The 21,378-nt window shown below is 42.4% G+C and overlaps 1 protein-coding gene across 1 annotated transcript in view; it reads right to left on the bottom strand.

The window, feature by feature from the left end:
* Positions 1-569: 569 nt before the first annotated feature.
* frem1b (Fras1 related extracellular matrix 1b) overlaps positions 570-21,378 on the bottom strand; it is a 69,426-nt gene continuing 48,617 nt past the window's right edge. The window contains exons 25-36 of the mRNA XM_049588235.1: positions 17,951-18,371; positions 10,798-10,999; positions 9,277-9,421; positions 8,546-8,675; positions 8,343-8,415; positions 6,754-6,903; positions 6,037-6,380; positions 3,628-3,672; positions 3,353-3,514; positions 2,026-2,144; positions 1,066-1,151; positions 570-906 (exon numbers count right to left, since the gene is read on the bottom strand). Of these exons, the coding sequence (XP_049444192.1) occupies positions 698-906; positions 1,066-1,151; positions 2,026-2,144; positions 3,353-3,514; positions 3,628-3,672; positions 6,037-6,380; positions 6,754-6,903; positions 8,343-8,415; positions 8,546-8,675; positions 9,277-9,421; positions 10,798-10,999; positions 17,951-18,371 (2,086 nt within the window). The 3' untranslated portion in view covers positions 570-697. The remainder of the gene's footprint in view (positions 907-1,065; positions 1,152-2,025; positions 2,145-3,352; positions 3,515-3,627; positions 3,673-6,036; positions 6,381-6,753; positions 6,904-8,342; positions 8,416-8,545; positions 8,676-9,276; positions 9,422-10,797; positions 11,000-17,950; positions 18,372-21,378) is intronic.

Below are 21,378 nucleotides of genomic sequence, written 5' to 3' on the forward strand. Positions count from 1 at the left end.
AAATGACCAACTGTGTCAATAACCTGCTTGATAAAAACCTCTAAGAAAATGGAAAGACACACATCACAACTGAGATTTCACTCACCAGAAAGGGTTCCTGCGGATCCTTTAAAAGTCTTAAAGTCACTGAATTCATTAATCTAAAGGTGAAAAATGTCTTAAGTCAATCTTTCAAAAGAATTAGAGGTGCGTAGACATGGAAAGCAGGATTTTATGAATACCTTTTTTTCTGACAATGCATTAAAAAAAATAACTTACTGAAAGCCTCTCACATTACCGTCAACCAGTGTTGTGTTTCATATTACAATAAATATTTAGGCAAAATTGTCCCTAATTGATGTGGGTTTCTGCTCTTTTTTATTTCTTCAGTATTGTTTTTTCTATAATTGGTCCTAAATGTAATTTTGAGTGTCACTGGAAACGTCTTAAAAAGTATTAAAAACAACTTGTCTTAAACTGAAGGACTCTGACAGTGTAAAATTGTTTCATCTTTTAGTGAAACTCCCTGAAAAGTGGACCGGTTTTTGTGCAATTGAGAAGCCAGTTTCAGTTTTCAGTTTGTGCAGCGATCTTTATTATGACAAAAATATGAAAACTAATGTACAGAGCAGCATCTTTGCGTATCTTTAAATATGACTTCAACACAGCGTTCACAGAGGTCGTTAGGACAGAGCTGGTAGCAGAAAATATGAGTCTCTCAGTGAGTGTGAGCCGGAGATGAACAGATGAATGTGTGTTGAGTTTCAGGGGAGCAGCTTGTAGAGATCCAGCTTCTGGGGTTTTCAACCAGCACGCAATCTGAGCCGATGTCGGACTCACCGCGGCCCAGTGGCGCTCCCCTCAGTCTGGAGAAGGACACTGACCGACCATCAGCCCACATCCAGCGACCTGGACCTCCAGACAGACCTGAGAACCAGGAAGAGCAGATCGCTCACATGTGCTGCTTAAAAACAAATCTGTTTGCATGAGAGGACCATAACTTTAAAACTAGGAGGTAGTTTGACAGTTTTTTTGTGGCTAAGTGTTTAGTGCACATTTGATCCGTCACTCGTTGGAGCCGCTTACCGATCCAAAATGGCTTCCTCCCTGCAAACTTCCATAGCCAGGTCATGTCTCTTCTGGAGCGCACGCTGGTCAGGCTGCTGTTAAACCTGACACACAAAATGTTCCAGGGTATCAAACACACATCGAAAGCTGCGTTCACACACACAAATACAACTAAAGTAAACTTGACACCTGTGCAGGGACCTAAACTCAGGTTTAGACTTTAATAAACATTACATCAGACGGCGTATCATCTCTAGTCAACGACTCTCTGTGCTTCTGATCTGTAACGCTGACAGGAAGTGACCGCCATGAGACGGCGTATCATCTCTAGTCAACGACTCTCTGTGCTTCTGATCTGTAACGTTGACAGGAAGTGACCACCATGAGACGGCGTATCATCTCTAGTCAACGACTCTCTGTGCTTCTGATCTGTAACGCTGACAGGAAGTGACCGCCATGAGACGGCGTATCATCTCTAGTCAACGACTCTCTGTGCTTCTGATCTGTAACGCTGACAGGAAGTGACCGCCATGAGACGGCGTATCATCTCTAGTCAACGACTCTCTGTGCTTCTGATCTGTAACGTTGACAGGAAGTGACCACCACCCCGTCTGTGGTCATTTTGACTTGACCAGCGGACTTCACTACAAGCTGATTGGCTGTTGAAACAGGTGACGTGCTTTAAAACCAGCTGACAGCGATATGACCAGCTGAGTGTCAGGTGAGTCGAGCTCAGACCGGCCAGTTCGCACTGCTCCAACTTCTTTCTGCAATGTTCAAAAGTGGTTCAATCTTGTCGCCAATCTTTGGTATGACCTGGAATTTACAGTCAAGATGGTGGTGAAGATAACAAAAACAAGGACTAATTCATTGTATCGGGCCCACTTGCTCCCACAAACACACAACTGAATGCATGTTCCGCTCCAATCTCACGCCTTATGGAGATAATAATTTATGTTATATGTTTGTGTCATTTACAGTAGCGAGCAGCTCCTCTCGGCGCTGGCCCAGCTGGCCACAGACGAGCTGACGATGTAACAGCGTCTCCTGTAGTGAGTCCAACCGTCAGGACAGGAGCTGCTCACCAACTTCCCTGTCTGAAAAACAGAAAGCAAGAATCATCTCAACCGTAACGATATTTTAACACTGAACAACCAGCTGTCCAAACATCCCCGCCTCTGACTCCTGTTATCAACTCAGACAAAACCAACTGTGATTATTTACAGGTCAGACTGACAGAGGAACTTTACTGAAGCTCACTGAATGTTTTATTTCAGCTTACAATCTTGATACAGTTAGTTTAATAGTACTCATAATTACATGTTTTACTTGAGCTCTGTTCTCCTCCTCCACTCAAATCACCTGTGGTGTACCCCAAGGCTCCATCTTGGGACCCATCTTGTTTGGCCCTTACATGCTCCCTTTAGGCTCCATCTTCCATTAATACAATATCTCCTACCACTGCTATGTAGACCATACTCAGTTTTACCTCCCATTAGATCAACACAGTTAGGTCCCTCCTCGACTGCCTCCAAGATGTGATATCTTGGATGTCTTCAATTAAATGACAGTAAGACAGAACTTATTTTTATTTGGCCCCTCCAACTCCATCTGGGGTACAGCAAACCACCTACGGCCCCTGGCGTCTAACCTTCACGCTAATGCCAGAAATCTTAGTGTCATCTTTGATTTAATTTTAAAATTTGACAAACAACGCTGTCACAAAGGTTGCTTTTTCCAATTTAGCAACATTGCCAAACTCAAACTGATCCTCTCATTTAATGACCTGAAGACTACCGCCATCTGCTGGTGTGGAGGGGCATTTCCTTTCACACAAGGGCAGAACGTACATGCTGGTTGGCTGTCGGCTGTAGTCTTTGTTGTGTGTTCATGTGCAACTTTTTGACCGAGACACAGACGACATGAGGTGATGCAGCAGGTGGCTTTCATCACCGCTTGTTCTCTGAAGTTGATTTAATGTGTCTGGGCCTGTAATCTATAATAACACATAATTTATTAGAAAATTATATTTTGTCTTCTAATCTGAACCTGCAAAGTAACTAAAGTTATCAAATAAATGTTGCTGTATGAATAAAAGTCAGTAATATTTCCCTTTGAGATGTAGTAATGTAGTGTGGAAGTATAAAGAAACAGTACTTGACAGGACTTTTACAGTACTTGAGTAAATGTATTTAGTTACTTTCCATGACTAGAAACTGGGAGTCTTGAAGGTCAATTATTGTAGTTGTAGTTTACAAGTTATAAAAAGTTCTAGAGAACAGAAAACATCAGTGTGTGTTAGCACCTTGCGCTGGCGTAGCTCTGGGTGGTGTCTGAGTTCTGGATGATCCATCTGAGGAGGGTCTCCAACTGGGAGGTCCTGGAGGAGGCCACCGTGAGGCAACCAGCTCCACCCGGCATCACCCGGCTTCAGCTCCTCCAGCCGGAGAGGAGTCAGACTGTGGAACTGATGGAGAGGACGAGAAGGAGGAGGAAGAGGAGGAGGAGAGCCATGCTGACGTTAACACAGTGTGTGGGTGTTGGTTATCTGACTGTAGATAAACTGACAGTGAGTCTTACCGTCCAGACCTTCTCCTCAGACCTCCTGTCTCCTGACAGATGGACCTGAACAGCAGCAGAAAGGTCAAACATTAAAATATCAGCTTTTAAGAGAGATTCACACTCAAACAAACAACCAGTTCAAGAATATTTAAAGGTCCAGTGTGTGAGATTCAGGGGGACATATTGGCAGGAATGGAATATCAATCAATCATTTATTACCACCAGAAACCACAGATCACCAGAACCATCCGGAAAATCGGACAATTATAAAGCAGCAGCCAACAATATAAGAAGACACAAAAAAAGGACTAAATTAGAGTGAAGAAGTTAAAGGAGCTGACTTGATCACATTTCACTGGAGTTTTACCTTGTATAATTCAGTGTGACTGTTGTGCTATGATTTCAATGTCCACACATCCCGACCTCAACAAGGCATCACTGCTCTGAAGCTGCTGCTAAACAATGTATAGCAGTGATCCACAGCAGGAACAGGACAGCGTCTCACATTCCCACTGACACACTGATACTTATTCACCGTAAAGCACACGCCTCCTCTTCTTCTCTCCCAGAGTCCTCTGCTCTGTCAGATCAGCACAAAGAAAAAGAGCCTCCTGGTTTAATGGCACTGTTCAGGATTTAGCCAAGTCTCAATGAATCAAATGATATAACAGTTACGATATCCCGTTGGAAACTGATGCGGCACGGAGGTTGTCCAGTTTATTTTCCAATGCCTATACAATGGCTAGCAGGATGCTAGTTCAGCTGGAGCCCATCTTCTCCATCTTTTCCCTGATGTTTACATTTGAAAATCTTAAACCTGGCTGGCTAGCAGCTAGCTAGAAGTCACCACATGTCACCACTGTCCAAAGCCAACCACAAAAAGGACCATCAACAATTGCAAAATGTAAATAGTGTAAATTTAGAGCAATTTTAGTGGAGCTGACAGAAAGGAGACTGAAAACGTCCGCGCCGACATCATGATGTAATAGGAATGTTTTCATTTTCATTAAGATTCTTTTTTTGGGCTTTTTTGCCTAGAACAGTATGAAGTGTAAAAGGGGAACAGAAGGTTGGATGCCATTCAGCAAAGGGCAGCAGGCTGGAATCAAACCCACACCTGCTGCAGCAAAGACATTGCCTTTGTACATGGGACAACCGCTCTACCCACTGAGCTAATGGGCGCCAAGGTATGTATTCTTCAGTGTAGTCATCTGAAAATAAGACTGCATTCACACCAGGATAGTCCGGGGGACTCGGTTTGATTGGGCGGGGAATGCCATAAAACTTCACACCTTCATTTGGTTCGGTTCACTTTTACACTGCACTTTTTAAAGTGGACCTAACAGCCTGGACAACATCACGCAGTTACAACAGCTGCTCGTTTGGGGGCAGTATTGCCCGAAACGACCACTGACCAGGAAAAGAAAAGCACGAGGAAGAAGAAAACCCGGCTCATTGATTGGCCAGGACCAAAAACTGAAATCCATCCCCTTCAGCCAGCTTGGTCACCACAAAAACACCAAAATGCACTGCCATCTACGTCACTTCCTCTCTTTGGTTTGCTGCATAGTCCGTTTGCATTTTCTACTGTAAGTGAACCGCACCAGGGTTCACTTGCAAGTGAACCGAGACCCTAGTTTTCAAGCAGACCAGGGTTCACTCGTTTGGTCCGCACCAGAGTTTGAATGAGTGTTCACACCACTCCAAACGAACCGAACTATCCATGGAAGCGGACCAGGGTTCGTTTAAAGTGGACCAAATGCGTCCTAAGAGTGTTGGATGGTCTCATGTTTTTGTACCTTTAGAATAAGGATATCACCATGATGCGCCACCATGTTTCTACAGTAGCCCAGAATGGACAAACCAAACACTGGGACATTTGTATTATTTGCGATTTCACGTAGCCACCATAGTTTACAGCCGCTCAGCAACGAACAGCGTTGGAAAAAACACAGATTTTTTAACATGAAACCACTTTATTCAGTGTTTCTAGTTGTTTAAATCACCTGGTGTGTTTGTTTTGGAGAAGAAGAGACCTCTGCTGATAATTCAGCTCATGGTGAAAACCTCCTGAACAATCAACACTGAGGGAATTCTAACCGGGAGAAGTTTAAGCTGGTGTCAGTCTGCAGTCCTCACTGCAAGATGGCACTAGATCTCCTAAAATCTCACACACTGCTCCTTTAAACAATCAACATGCAGACTAAATTGCTAGATTTTTGAGAGAGGTCTTGCTGAACTCTGTTGTCCCACAATGCAACATATGATGGAGACGAAAACGTTGCTTCAGCCACAAAAAGCAAAATGAAGAAATTCTGACCAGGAACAGTGTGATTATCTAACTGTAAAAATAAGACTTTTAATTATCTGGAATCATCCTTTAATCAGTACGAGAGAGAGATTTGTGGCAGCAAAAACTTCACTGACCTTTAATCCTCCATGTTTGACCCTGTGTCCAGTGCTCCCAGTGCTCCCAGTGCTCCCTGAGCCTGTCCCCGGCAGCTGCCTGCTGTAGTGGTGGATTTGGCTGTAACTGTTGGGGACTGCTTGGTCCTGTGGCTCCCCCTCTCCGTAGTCCAGGTAGGCCCGGCGGTTCGGGACGTCCCCGCGGGGAGGGTGAGGTTGGCTCTCCCACAACAGCTCCGCCTCGATGTCGGTGACGGGGTCCTCCTCCTCCGGTTTGGGAGGCTCAGGGAGGCGGGGAGGAGGATGAGGTGGGGGGAGTCTCTTCTCGTCCTCCTCCACCCTCAGGTCATCTGGATCACACCTTCCTGATAGAAGGCAGAGAGGGTACATCCTTTTTTGTTTGCAATAGATTACTGCATAACACAAAACATCTGCACACATCAGAGACTGAAGGTTTAGACAATAAATAAGGTGCAAAGACAATCAGTCTCTTTTTATTGAAAGAGAGTCAAATACATAAAAAGAAGTCCCAAAAAGTACTTCTTTTTTTTTACCCTTTTTGTCTTAATTTTTCCTCCAAATTTGAATTAACAAACAGGAAAAAGAACAAAAAACAAGCAACAGTGATGTTGAGCAAACTGAGGGGACGATAACAACAAGTGGCGTCTCTGTCTTTATAAAGCGACTAAAACAAGGCCTGTGGACATTAAGAAATTTTAAAAACAGAAAAATGTGTACCTCCTCTGGGGTCGATGATCTCGACAGTGGCGGACGTCCTCTGTCCCAGGACGGCGTTTTTAGGGTTTTTCAGAGTGACAGTGAAGGTCTCATGGTTTTCCTCCAGACCATCATCTATCAGGTAAATGTTCCAGGTCTTCACACTGACTCCTGACAAGGAAACAGAAGGAAACTAGAATTACCAACTCGCCGTTGTATGCCTCTGCGAACGCATCACGTTGCAGTTACAGTTTACATCCATGTCTGTCCAGACTCTCTTGTAGCAGTGACAGTAGACAATGCTTCAGATATGTTGCTGCAAAGAAAAACAATCTAAAACATTCACACACAGGAGATCTACACAATCAGCACAGTTTCAAGATTAGAAAAACTTGATGTTGAGCAATGGACAGAAAAGTGTTTTGCAGAACATGATGATGTCACGATGAAGCTGACCTTTGATCTTTTGGATATAAAATGTCATCACTTCATTATTTTATCAAGTTAAACATTTGTGTGGAGTTCTGTCATAATAAGAAGCAAAATAATTCTTGCTTTATGGCTGAAAACACATTTTGTGAGGTCACAGTGACTTTTGACTTTTGACGTTTTTGCCAAAGGAGTATTTCTCAGAGACCAAAGGTGCAAAATACATAAATAAATATCATCATAACAGAACAAACACACTAAAAACTTAAAACACCCTAAGCAATATAACTATTATGAAAACAGATACTAACAATAAAAACAAATACAGTCTCAAAAAAATGACCGTGATATGGACACAAGGTCACAGCAACCTTGACCTTTCACCACTAAAATCTAGTCTGTTTATTGCTGAGTCTATGTGAATGTTTGTGCCAAATTCAAAAAATTCCCTTGAGGAGTAACAGAGCTGCTGAATTTATCCAAAATACTAAATCTGATGGATGTTTCTGACAGCAGTGCACTCTGGGACTTGTAGTTGACTTCCTTCCTAAAGATGTTATGAGTACAGTCTCAGACTTTTGCCTTTTTTAAAGGGACACTGTGAAACATTTTCAGTTGTTTATTGGCAAAAATCGATGTCTGCAATCATAAACATTTCATCACTGGTGTACTATTACCTCCACCAATAATCTGACTTCTTCTCGTAAAAAGAGAATTTCAGATTTGTTTGTTCATTGTGCGGGTAAGTCGTCAGGGGGGTTCCATAACGTTTCTCCATCTTGAGAATACACCCGCCAGGAAGGGACATACAGCTTCGCCTTCGACATTTTCGTTGAGAGCCAGGCCAGCGCTGCGTGACTGAGAAGCCGGAGGAGAGGAGCAAGAGGCGCTTGCTAGTCCCACTCTTTGAGCATAATGGAGGATCATGCATATGCAGCATCAGGGGAGACGGAATCCTCGTCGCCAAGAAAGCGCAAAAGGGAATCAAAAAGGCAGCGTGACCGGCGAATTGAAAAAACAAGGGTCAACATCAGGGTAGCCCTTCCTAGGTGGAGAGAGCTGCTGAAGGAGAAAGGTAATGCAATCACAGCTAACAGCAGCTAACAGCTAACAGTGGCGCTGGCCGCTAACAGCTGTTAGCCGATGTTAGTAGACCTGAACAGAGTCCAGTAGAATCAGACCTGGGTCAAACTGGATCAGACTGGCTGAGCTGTGAGTGAAGTCTCTGCCCGGTTTGGCCGATCCGTCCTCCACCTGCACAAACAAATCAATAAAACAAACACTGAGCACCGACCCATTCGCTTCAGAATGAAAATATCCTTCACTTTTAAAAACAGTAACTCTGCAGCAGCTCGGAGTCTGGAGACAGATCAGGAAGCTGTACCTGGATGGCAACGTACGCTGGATCCACACTCTTCCCACTGCGTTGAATCTGGATCTGAAGGGTTCCCGCCGTCTCACAGGTTCTGTAGCAGGTCGCAGACAACTCCACCCGAGACCAGGACAGCTCCAGTCTGCAGGAGACACTCAGCTGAACCCCCTCTAAACTTCTCACATGGTTTCAATTCAGTTACTCTTCAGATGATCCAATATTTCACAAGTGAACGCAGATATGGGTATCAGGACTTATCACCATCTCAAGACCCCTCGGATCTATCTGGAGACCCTTTGGAGGGGCCCGGCCCCTAGGTTGGAAACCACTGCACTTAACTAGTTAACTGTATATGAAGAACTTAAAATGAGCTCCACCTTTACATGCTGCAAAATTAAAGTGATGAACTTTAAACATATTTTAATGCCTGTACTTCTAATAATTGTTTTTCTGCGCCATGGTTTTGCCACTTTTACTTAAAGCTTCAATGTTCAGGTTCAGCAACACGGTGGTGCAGAGGTTAGCATTGTCGCCTCACAGTAAGAAGGTTCCAGGGACCCTCTTGCTGTGAGGCGAGTCCATGTAGAAGTTTGTGCCAAATTTGAAAAGAACTGCTTCAAGGTGTTCTTGAGATATTAGACAGATGCTAGGTCATAGCGACCTTGACCTTTGACCACCAAAATGTGGTCAGTTTTGGGTTCCTGTGATGTCATCAGTCAGATCACTTCCTTCTACAAACCTACATTTCAGGCAGCATGGTGTTTCCTGCCGGGTCGGTGAGGCGGAACTGGAAGCTGTCGGCTGTCACCTCCATGTCGGCCGGTAGGACGAACACCACCGCACGCCGGTCTACATCCCGCTGGGTGAAACGACCTTTGATGTAAGCACCTGGCAGGACGGGAAGTTTCAATCAATTTTGTCTGAGAGGAGGGACACTCAACTTTAAATGGTTGTATATTGTATTTATTTTAATAAAGATCATATATATAACTGCTGCAGTTCCCCACCAGGAAGTGCCTTCTGGTTTCAAATTAAAGCAGTGAACATATTCTCAATATAACATACGTTTAACCTGATATTGAGTTTTTTGGATGGTTAAAACTAGGGGTGTAAAGATTCATCGATTACATCGATGCATTGATTTATTTTCCTACAATCTAAGTGCATCGATAGAGCTTTGGCAAGTTGACGATATCGCTGTGAAATCGATTTATAAGGTCAAAAATCACTTATATCGATTACTAAGCATTTGTGCGTTGTATTTAAGGACGACAACGTTATATACATGTATTTTTATCACTTCTAATCGTAAAGTTGCTCGATTCGCTTCACTCTCCCTGAGTGTGACGTCATCGGCATGTGCCGGTAGTACCGACTCAAAACAAAACGAAGCATGGCTAACAGCAAAGAGGAGGCGGACGAGCTGGAGATTTTCAAGCTGAATTTGAAGTCGAGTGTGTGGCAACACTTTGATTTCTGCAAAAAAGGAGGTGTTCTGGACAAGTCGGTGGCTGTCTGTCGAATGTGTACTGACTGAGTAAAATGACAGAAGAAGCAGGGAAAACTACTGTCCATTCAACCTACTAGGTTGCACTTTATTTTTGTGTATTATTGTACTCCTCTTATACTGATTGAAAATCACAAGAGAAGTAGCAGGGAAACCTACTGTTCAGTTGTAATTCAGCCTGGAGGAATGTTGATCACACTTTTTTTGTCTTTTGATCAGCAGGTTCTGACCTTGTGATAATTATAGTGTTTAATAAAAGGTGAATGTTTTTGCCATTAATCGTTGTGTTTACTTATTTGTATCCAAAATTAATTAATCCCTGATTCTCTTTCAAGAAAAAACTCCCCTGCACTGTCCACAGTATTCAGGTATGTATTTCACAGTCACACTGGTTCAGTTTTTGGCAAAACAAAAAAAGTTACTGAATCGATTTCTAGCCCTTGAATCGAATCGAATCATATCGTTCTAGATGAGCCAAATATCGTTCATGAATCGAATCGGAACCATGGAAAATGATATGAATTGAATCGTTGAAAAAATAAATCGTTACACCCCTAGTTAAAACCTGTTTAGCTGCTGCGCACGTCCACAGCAGTACAATGCTTAGCCTCTGTGCTGGCACTCCTGTCTGCTTCTCCAAAGTGGGGGCGTGTCCACTGACATATGCCGTAGGTAGCACGCTGACTGTGGATAAAAACCTCGTACAATCCCACTGTAAAATATCCGAAATATCCCTTTGAACCAGCAGCCCTCCCACCTGTGAGGGCATTCTCCAGGTAGCCGAAGTGCGGCGGCCTGGTGATGGAGAACTCCAGCTCCTCTGTGGGGCTGTCGGGGTCGGAGGCCTGCAGGTGTTTGGAGGTGATGAAGATGCCGAAACGCCCGCCGCCCAGATCCACCACGGTGCTGGGACTCCGCCTGGTGGTCAGACTGGGAGGCGTCCTGTCCACCCGATCCACCTGAACACAACAGGATGGTTTTATTGAAAACATTCAGTGCAGGAAGAACAGAGGAGGAGATCTGACAGTCGGAGCGGATCATCTGGTTTTTGTACAAAGTTATTTTGTTTAGAGGATTATGTGTGAAAGATACAGAGGCAAAGTTTCACTGGTTACATTCACTGTTTAATTCAGAGGTATCTTTTACGCCTCCACATTCATCTGACACATGAAGCTACTGGTTAGTTTGCAGATTAAGATCCTCCTACCTGTCCTTTAGAAACACTGGCCCCTTTGAACACTGATTTACCATTAGACCCACTGTATTATATTTAAGGAGTGTCCCTGATGGAGCTACTGATAACACAACAGTTTTCTGTGTTTTTATTGGCAGATCACTTTATCTTGGCTCAGACCACCAACACCCACCCTCCATCAGGGGCAAGATGGGTTAAAGAAAGTGAACTCAATGAATGCTGCACTGATTGAGATGTGAATTTGGCCAAAACTGAAATATGTTTAAAGTACTTTTTGTTTTTGTAATTTTGTCTTACTAATAAATCTTTTGGAGACTCCTCCCTATGTTATACATGGTTACTTAACTTGAACGGGCTGCTGCCATCGGAGCTCCCAGGTTCTGATATTCTCCACCAGCACATTTCCTGTTTTTTGTTTTTTTTTTTTAAATTATTGCTTTAAACATATTTTTATAGAAAAACTTTTCCTTTTAATGACTTATTTGTAACTTTGGTGATTTATTTATTTTTGCTCTGTTTTTGCCTGTGCACATTAGTTTTTCTCATTGTTTTTAATTATTTGACTCTATTTTTTTATTGTTTAATTTTAATTTTGTGACCTTGTTTGGTTAGGTGCTATACAAATAAAGCTGTTATCTTACTATATAATGATGAACACTCTGTGTGTGTGTGTGTGTGTGTGTGTGTGTGTGTGTGTGTGTTCCAGGTTTCTCTCCTCACTGACTTGGTCAATCCATGTGAAATTTGGCACAGTGGTAGAGGGTCATGGGAGGATGCCAATGAAGCAATATTACATCAATTGGCCAAAGGGGGGCGCTATAGCAACCCATTGAAATGTCAAACTTTGAATGGGCATATCTCATGCCCCGTATGTCATAGAGACATGAAACTTTGCACAGAGATGCCTCTCCTCATGAGGAACACATTTGCCTCAAGAACCCATAACTTCCGCTTATATAGATTTTCCGCCATTTTGAATGTTTTGAAAAACACTTCAAATGGATCTCTTCCTAGGAAGTTTGAGCGATCTGCATGAAACTGGGTGAACATAATCTAGGGAGCAATATCTAAAGTTCCCTCTTGGCAAAAGTTGGAAAACTTCCTAAAACTGAGCTTCTATAAGGCAATGAATATTGCGGAGGGCGTGGCTCATCACATAAAGGTGTAGAACATCTCAAGGGTTTCACCCATCACCACGCAACTTTGTAGGCATATGACCACACATAATCTGAGGGGACCCCTCCATTATTGACCCCATCAAACAAAATGGGGGCGCTAGAGAGCTCATTTCTTATCTAGGCCTAACCGCCATATGGATTTTTACTAAACTTGGTAGATATGTAGAACAGGACGCCTCAAGGTGACTGGAGAAATTTAACTCTAATTGGCAACTGGGTGGCGCTATAACAACAGAAAAATGCTTCAAAATGGCTAAAATGCGACCGATCGCTGTGGCTCCCCCTGTGGACCAACATTAAAGTATTAAAAACAATAATTTAAACACAAAGACACTAAAACAACCAAAAATAAGAGCTGATGATGTAAAATAACCACCAGCCTGTTTATTCATGATCCTCATTGTTAACTGTTTAATTTTTGGCATTTCTGAAGTTGTGCACATTTGTTTTTGGCACCTTATTGATAATCTCTATTGTTTATATTTGTTTTATTTGCACTGTGTCTCACTTTGTGACCTGATTGCTGCACAGCAATGACTTCCCTCAAGATAAATAAAATTTCATCTGATCTTAAAACATGATCTGCAAACTGTCTCCAGCTGTCTGATATTTCTCTCATGTTTCATTTTGAAATGCTGAAGAGCAGCAACATGTGACTGTGTCCAACACAAACAGAGACAGACTGAAGACAAGATAAAGGCTCCCTCTGCTGGACGTCCACAAACAGGAAGACAGAGATTCACTCTGAGAGACGAGAAACGAGAGGTGCAGCTGTGTGTTTCAGCCACTGGAGGTCGCTCCTGTCAAGTGGAACAACAAACATGTTTCTGTACATGTGATTTAACTTCCTGTTTCACTGCTCCTCTCTTTGGGGTCATGGTTCATGAAGTTTTACTTTTCCAAGATCCTTAAATCCTCACCATCTTACACTGTCATTTTAGAGTATGTTTATTTCACTCAGCTCCATGTCCTGTATTTAATTTATCTCTAATTAAAACCTGAGATATGCAAAATAATAAATAACAACAATTACCTGACTGACTGTTGAAGCTGTTTAAGAAGCAGAGCCCCAAATTTGCTGACTGCAAATGTAAATATAAGGTAATATAAGTGATGAGTTACTCATCAGCATCAATGCTGAGCAAAATATATATTACAGTTTCACCTTTTAAAATGAAGTTGAAGACATTTCTTTTTATCTGCAAATTCCAGTGGTCTGGTTTGACTACTTTAACTTATTTAATTTAATTAGATTTTTTTAATTTTAATTTTAATATTAATGTTAATTTTAATTTTAATTTTAATTTAAATTTTAATTTCATTTAATCTAATTTAATTCATTGGTTTTTACTCAGGTGTGCTTTTACTTTACTGGTTTTTCTATTTTATCTTATTATCATCTTTTAAAGTTAAGTTAAAGACATTTCTTTTTATCTGCACATTCCAGTAGTGGTGGTTTGACTACTTTAACTTTTAATTTAATTAGATTTTTTATTTTTATTTTAATTTAAATTTAATTTAATTTAATTTCATTGGTTTTTAGTCAGGTGTGCTTTTACTTTACTGGTTTATCAATTTATCTATTATTTTATCTCATTATCATCTCTTTTTTTATATGTATGTTATTTATAGATTTTCTGATTTTAACACAAACAACAAACGTACAAGTCAACACTCTCACAGGCAGTTTGACCAGCAGAATGTTCATGTTTGTCTACAAAATGAGAGACACTGTACATAAACATATAGTACGAGTACACACATGTATACAAACCATAATGAACAACATATACACACACACACGCAAACACTTTCTGTCATTCTCCATAAATCAGAAATGAACAGTTGTCATATTTCTATCACAGATTACCGAGCTGAGAGAAACACTGTGTCTGACTCTCTGCGTGAGGAACAAGATGGCGCCTGAAAACGGTGCGCACAACCTCCAACGCAAAAGTAGTGATCTGTAAAAACAGACTTGATGGGAGAAACTTTGACCCGTGGTTACGAACATTTTGGAGACGGGAAATTGGTGACGCAGACGGTGAGTTGGGAGCTTGATTGTAAAAACTGTTGAATACTTTTTGGCTCAAGTGTTTCTGGCTTTTGTCTGTACGTACATTTTATAAATGAGACCCCAGGTCTCCAAAGAAGGAGCATCCCCAGCTGGTCTGTTCATCTTATTTTGCTCTGTTTGTACTTCTTTTATTTATTTTATTTAATTTTAACAAATTCTTTTAGTCATGTCTTCATATCTTTAATTGGTTTATTCTTGATTTAAACATAATTTCCTGAGGTTTAATTCTTTGTTCTGATGGATTTGATTCACTTTTATGGTCGGTTGCTGGTTTTGTTTTGTGCCTGAAACTTCTATCCTTCACCTCGCACTCTGAGAGACAGTGAGATGGTTTTTATTGCAGTCTTACAGTGGTTTAATGTGAACGCTGGAAGACAGGAATAAGCAGATTTCTCTTTCTTCTTCTCTGATTTTAGTGACTTTAAAGAGCTGTTTGAGCCCTGTGTGTGTCAAATATTCATGAAGCCTCTGAATACTCACACACACACACACACACACACACACACACACACACACTTACACTAAATTCTCTTCAGACACACATAAACAGTACCAAACACACTGACCAATCACAAACAGCCTCCAGTCTCTCTGAGGCTCAGGACAGCGTGTTGCCACCTGGCTGCTTCTGTGTGTGTGTGTGTGTGTGTGTGTGTGTGTGTGTGTGTGTCCATCTCAGAGCAGGTAGCATGTGATGATGGGGGGTTTCTTGGCTCACCTGCTGCTCTCTGCTTCAAATATTTATCTGTGTACCTCAGTCGTCAGCTGAGAGCCGACTGAAGCTCGAGGGGAGTACGTTTACTAAAGTACTGTAAATAAGTACAGATTCAAGGTACTTGTACTTTACTTGAGTATTTCCAACTTTCTCCTCCTCCTCCACATCTCAGAGGTAAACCTTAGGTACTTCGTCCTGCTCTACATGTGTCTGCCAGCTTTAGCTCCTTCCTGTCCAGTGAAAAGCATGTACGCCCTCCAGACGTGTTGATGTTGAAAATAAACTCTGTCAAACTCTCTCGGATCAGCTGGAGAAGTCGTCACACAGCTGAAAACAGGCTGTTTTTATGACTTCTTAGCAGAGCTCTGATTCTCTGCCCGAGTCTAACTGGGCCTGTCCCGCCAGGTTTGGGCTTAAACTGGGTCGAGTTCCTGCCAGCTCAGCTTTGTTTTTTTGTTTTTGTCTCTTTAATGAAACTGGTCAAAATTTCAAAACTTTTCCAGGACTTTTCAAGAACCTGTAATAGGAATTTTTTTCCTTGACCCACTTGCACGGCGTTTATCCAACAGATTCAAAGTCTTTCTAAACAGAACTTCAGGTGGCTGGCAAACATGAAGGGAGAAAGGAAACATGGCGAGAAAATGAAGAAACTTGAAAACGTAGAAATCAGCATTTGTCAGAGCCGCGCTACGTCACCAGCTTTTACATTTTATGGAAGGTTAACCACAAAGAATACTGTAACAATTTCATGACACATCACAAAATTTCCATGCCTTTTCCAAAAACTGTCAGTGATTTTCACTAATCCCAGGACCTTTCCAGGTTTTCCATGACCATGGGAACCCTGGGGAAAGTAACAGAACAGAACCAGGGAGAGAAAGAGCGCACGCAAGAGGGACAGAAGACGACAGAGGAGAAGGGAGGCTGCAGGGCGACTAGGTTGGCAGTGTTGCTTGCTTATTCTGATTTTATAAAAGCGCTTGTGATGCCTCAAATGTGGCTCTGACCTGCAGCTGAACACGCGGCCCGTTTCATAGAAAATACAGAGACATATTATATATCACCATTCAGCCTGTAAATACTTAGATAGGAATTTTTGTCCCTATCGCGCAGCCCTACACATCACCATGGACCGTCATGCACGCAGACACACTGAGGGGTACAACTGCTCTGACAAACCTGATGTGCACGAGACAATGGACTATTAAAAAAAGGAAGAGAAGGAGAAGAAGTGGTGCAAGGAAACACATCAGCCCTTCACCTGTAATAAATATTTTAATATTAAATACATATATTTATTTTATAGTAGAAATGTGGGTTTTTCATCAGGCTCGGGCTCAAAGCTGCTGCTGTGGTTTGGGTTCGAGCTGGACATTAGGGGTGGGAATCTTTGGGCACCTCACGATTCGATTACGATTCAGGGGCTACGATTCGATTATAAAACGATTATTGATGCATCTTTAATTTATGTATATTGATGCACTTTTTCACAACACACATTTCTTTTTGTCTCACTGAATAAGCATTCAGCACTTGCAATTTTTAAAAACAGTGCATTTGTAATAAGAAACAGTTGAATTCATTTCCATTATATTTTATTAAACATATAAATGGAAATGCGTGCAAACTGGAAAGTTACAACTTCGTTGTACGGAACCAAAGGTAACAACAGGTATCTTAAATCACAAGATAAAATGCGCAGTTAGAGTAAAAAATGATTCGGTGGTGACAGACGTCCACGCATCACATGTAACTGCGATCCTATCTGCCTTCAACAGTGAGGCCATGACTTCTGTTTTGGTTTGATGGCAGAGTGTCGGGATGGCCGTGTCGGTGAAATAGCGTCGGGATGGGATGGTGTATCTGGGCTCCAGTGTACGCAGCAGTGCTCGAAATCCCTGATTTTCCATGACAGAATAAGGACGCAAATCCTTGGCAATAAATGCCGCGATGGCCTTCGTAATTCGCTTCACCTTTTCCGATGAGGGTGGCAGCTTTCTAATTGCTTCCTCGATTGTTCTCTGGTCGGTAGCGCCACTAGTTGCCGCAGCAACAACAGCCTGCCATCTCCCTGACTCCTCCGTCAGGTGGAATCGAGTTACATGGCTTCTCATGTTTGCTGTGTTGCCAAAGTATTTTATTTTAGCACGACACAGCTTACATATAACGTGGCTCTTGTCCAGTTCGCTTCCACCGTCAACGTTGTAGAAGCCGAAGTATTTCCACACGTCTGCTTTTAAATTAGAAGAAGCTGTTCAGCTCACACGGTGAGGTGGGTGGCGGTCAGCCATGTTCGTTTTCCTGTGCGCGTGTCGGCGTGTCTGCTCCAGGTGCGCATCCCAAAGTGTCCCAGAGATGACACGTACCGTGTTTCTTAGTTCCGCATTATTTAGAACCTTCTGTATTACTCTAATTAACAGATTTAAATAATCGAAATTTGAACGTTTGTGAATCAATTCAGATTCGTCCACGTCCGAATCGCGATGCATCTAAGAATCGGAAATTTCCCCGACCCCTACTGGACGTGGACAGAAACTGTGCAGGTTCATGGAGGATCAGGCCTGATTTTTTTGGGCACGATCAGAGCTCTACACTTTTACTTCAGTAAGGTTTTAAATGCAGGACTCTGACCTGTAGTGGAGTATTTTCATAGTACTCTAACTTCAGTAAAGGATCTGAGGACTTCTTGCAGAGTTCTGTGTGTGTGTGTGTGTGTGTGTGTGTGTGTTGGTGTGTGTTCCTCACCTGTATGTTGAAGACAGCAGGCTCCTCCCTCAGCTGTCCAAACTCCAGGTATCCTCTGTTGTTCCCGTCGGTCGGCAGGAAATAGAACCTGTCGATGTCCGCCTGGCTGCCCAGGTCATGTTGGTACGCCAGGTTCAGCTCGGCCACATCTGTCTGGGTGAACCTCAGCGGCGGCGACAGTGGAACTCCTCTCAGAAGCAGTTTGCCGTGGCGTGGCGGCTGCGTGATGATGAAGCTCAGGTTGGCGGCGGTGGTGTCGGGGTCGGTGAGCTGCAGCTGGTCGGTGGTGATGGTCTCTGTGGAGCCGTCCTGCAGCCGGAGGCCCGTGTTGTGGTGGAGGGTGGGTGGGACGCGGTCGCCGTGCTCGATGGTGAAGTGGAGGGTGCCGCTGCGGGATGAGTCGCCGTTAGTGACGACGAAACTGTGAAGGCAAAAGTTATTTTAGTCAGAAACAGATTTGAGGTGAATCTCAGGCACCAGGTACGGAGCTTCTTATCTCAGGGTGACCCTGAAAATGTTTTCTGAAGTTTTCCTACGAAAAGTAATGCACCCGAATACATACATATCCCGCGTATTTTGAAAGGGTGTGATCATGTGATCAATGCACTGACAGCAGTAAAGAAGGAAGCAGTCCTGAGAGCCTGTAAGGAGGCAGGTTGGGGTGGATGTGTCACAAAATTAAAACAGACTTTGGTCTGAGAGACTTTCCACGGACATCGAATGTTTGGAACCATGTGAACTTTGAGTGAACTTTAAGTCCCGTCTCCACCAAACCCTTTCAGTCCAGCACCTTTGGAACCAGCAGTAACCCTTCAGACATGGTACCTAGACCCTGGGTGTGTTCAGACAGTCCTCTTAAATGTGGGCGGGGTTGTTGTCACTCACTGCTCCGTCCAGCACTCGCTGTATTTCCTCATCAGCGGTGACACAGATGGAAGTCTGCACCTGGTTTATCGTCCACAGAACGAGGCTGCACGCCCACATTTTCACAACAAAATACAACAGGCTGCAGTGAGAGTCTCTCTCCATGGGATATTTCAAAATAGCAGCTTTGTGCATTTAGTCCTTCTCAGGCAAGCTCAGGGGTTTAGTGTTGCTGTAGCCCACAGGAAGTGAGGATTAGAATATATGACCTTCACATAATCCGCTCCAAATGAATCTATATTTTTAAAGTCATTACTAAAAGTGTGTGTCATATAAAAACTAAAGTGATGGTCAAAGTTGTCACAGTGAAATTTAAGGTGTGCTGATGGATTCACATCATCAACTCATGCATTGAGTAACATTACAAGTTAACGTTCCACCTTAAAAGTTGCCGGCAGTCGGCCCAGTGAATGAAGTGATTTTTTCTCTTTCATTTTATAGTTGTAGTTTACTGATGTATGAACAGAGGTTACATAAAACCAGAGTGAGCGTCCTCTACTGACCAATCAGACTGCAGGGTTTCTAGCTCCACCTTTTAGTACCAGATCTGTGTGCTAGGTACCCCAACAGAGGGGGGACCAAACATGGGGACAGTCAGGAACGCTGCTGTTGGGACCATCCACAACTTTTACTGTGGAAACAGGGCTATAGTCATTTTAAGGTTTGTCCTCACCGTGTTTCTTTTCCTAAACTTTACCACAGTAACTTTTATTACTTAAACCTAACCTTTGTAACTTTACGTTAATCACGTAGCTGTACGTTGAGGACGCAACGTCACCCGTGGGGCACATATTCGTAGGATATCATACGTACCATTCTATGAGCATATGTTGGTTTGTGAGCTATGAGAAAGCTCCGCCCCCTGAGGTCACGTAGAACACATCGCCTGGTTATTCCCCGGGTCTCTACGAGTACGAGTGAAAACATCTTTAGCTTTTATGCGCCGAGCCGCTGGAACATGTTCATCAGGAGTGTCCCAACAGTTTCATCTTCTAGAGTTAAGTTAAAGACATCTTTTTTTTTTTTTTAACCAGTGCATTATTTACATTAATTTACATACAATAATCTGGTTCAGTTATTTTGTTTTAATCTATTTTATTCTATTGTATGTCATTTTATATATTTTCAACAATTTTGTTTGATTTATGTCCTTTTATGTTATTTTATTTTTGTCCTTTTATTTTAACACATTTCTTTTATTGGTTTTAACTCAGGTGTGATTTTACTTTGCCTGGCTTATTGGTTTATCTATGATTTTATCTTATTATCTTTTATTGGTCTGTTTATGTTGCTTTATTCTGATTTCTGTTATTTCATTTATTTTAAGTCATATGTATTATCCTATTTTAATGGTCGACTTTTAGTAATACATATACATACATATATATACATATATATATATATATATATATATATATATATGTATATTTTTTAACAAATTCTTAATCCGTTCAAAGTCAAATGTCTTTGTATCTTTTATTGGTTTATTCTTTATTTTATTATTATTTCATGAGATTTATTTTTAGTTTTGATGGATTTGTTTTACCTCACACTTTGTGAAGCACATTGTGCGTCTACCCAGAAAGAAATCTGCTTTATAAATATCTTAAAAATAAGAACAATAATCTCATGATTCGGAGTTTGATTATGAAATATTTACAGTAATTAATCTCATGACTTTATTTTGAGTAACACCGACTTCAGTCATCAATCACTCACATAAAGGCCACACACACACACACACACACACACACACACACACACACACACACACACACACACACACACACACACACACACACACACACACACACACACACACACACACAATAGTGACAATTGACAGAGCAGTGGACCTGAAAAATGTGTGTGTGTGTGTGTGTGTGTATTTTGTCCTCTGTCTCAGCCCTCTGCCAACACAATCTGCCTCTCAGCCCTGCAGCTGACTAACTGCCCCGGGCCTCAGCACACCGGCCACCACACACACACCCACACACACTCAGAGGCAGGTCCTGGTGTAACATCTGGCTCCGATGTCGGCCATATTTGCCCAGGGACGGCCGTCTGTGGCCGGCGCTCTGGCCGTCGTAGCCGTGCCAACGCTGTTGTTATTCTCCAAGTAATGCCCATTCATCATCTGCTGTCACAACAACACACACACACAGACGTGGCCACACCTGAGTCTGCATAACGTCCTGCTCTGTCCAGATACATCACACACACACGTCAAATTCTTTTAACTTCTTTTCACTAAAACCACTACGATCAAACACATCAACAGAAACCTAAAGGAGCCTGATACTCCTGCTAGAGCCAGCGTTTGGTTTGTCCATTCTGGGCTACTGTAGAAACATGGCGGTGCAATATGGCGATCTCTATAGACGAGGACCTGCTCTCTATGTAGATATAAAGTTAGGGTGTAACAACACACATATTTGAACAGTTAATAAAATACGTGTGTTGTTAAACCCCAGGCTTTACGAACATGATTAATGTAATCTAGC

Source organism: Epinephelus fuscoguttatus, linkage group LG10, assembly GCF_011397635.1.
Source record: "Epinephelus fuscoguttatus linkage group LG10, E.fuscoguttatus.final_Chr_v1".
Lineage (NCBI taxonomy): Eukaryota > Metazoa > Chordata > Actinopteri > Perciformes > Serranidae > Epinephelus > Epinephelus fuscoguttatus.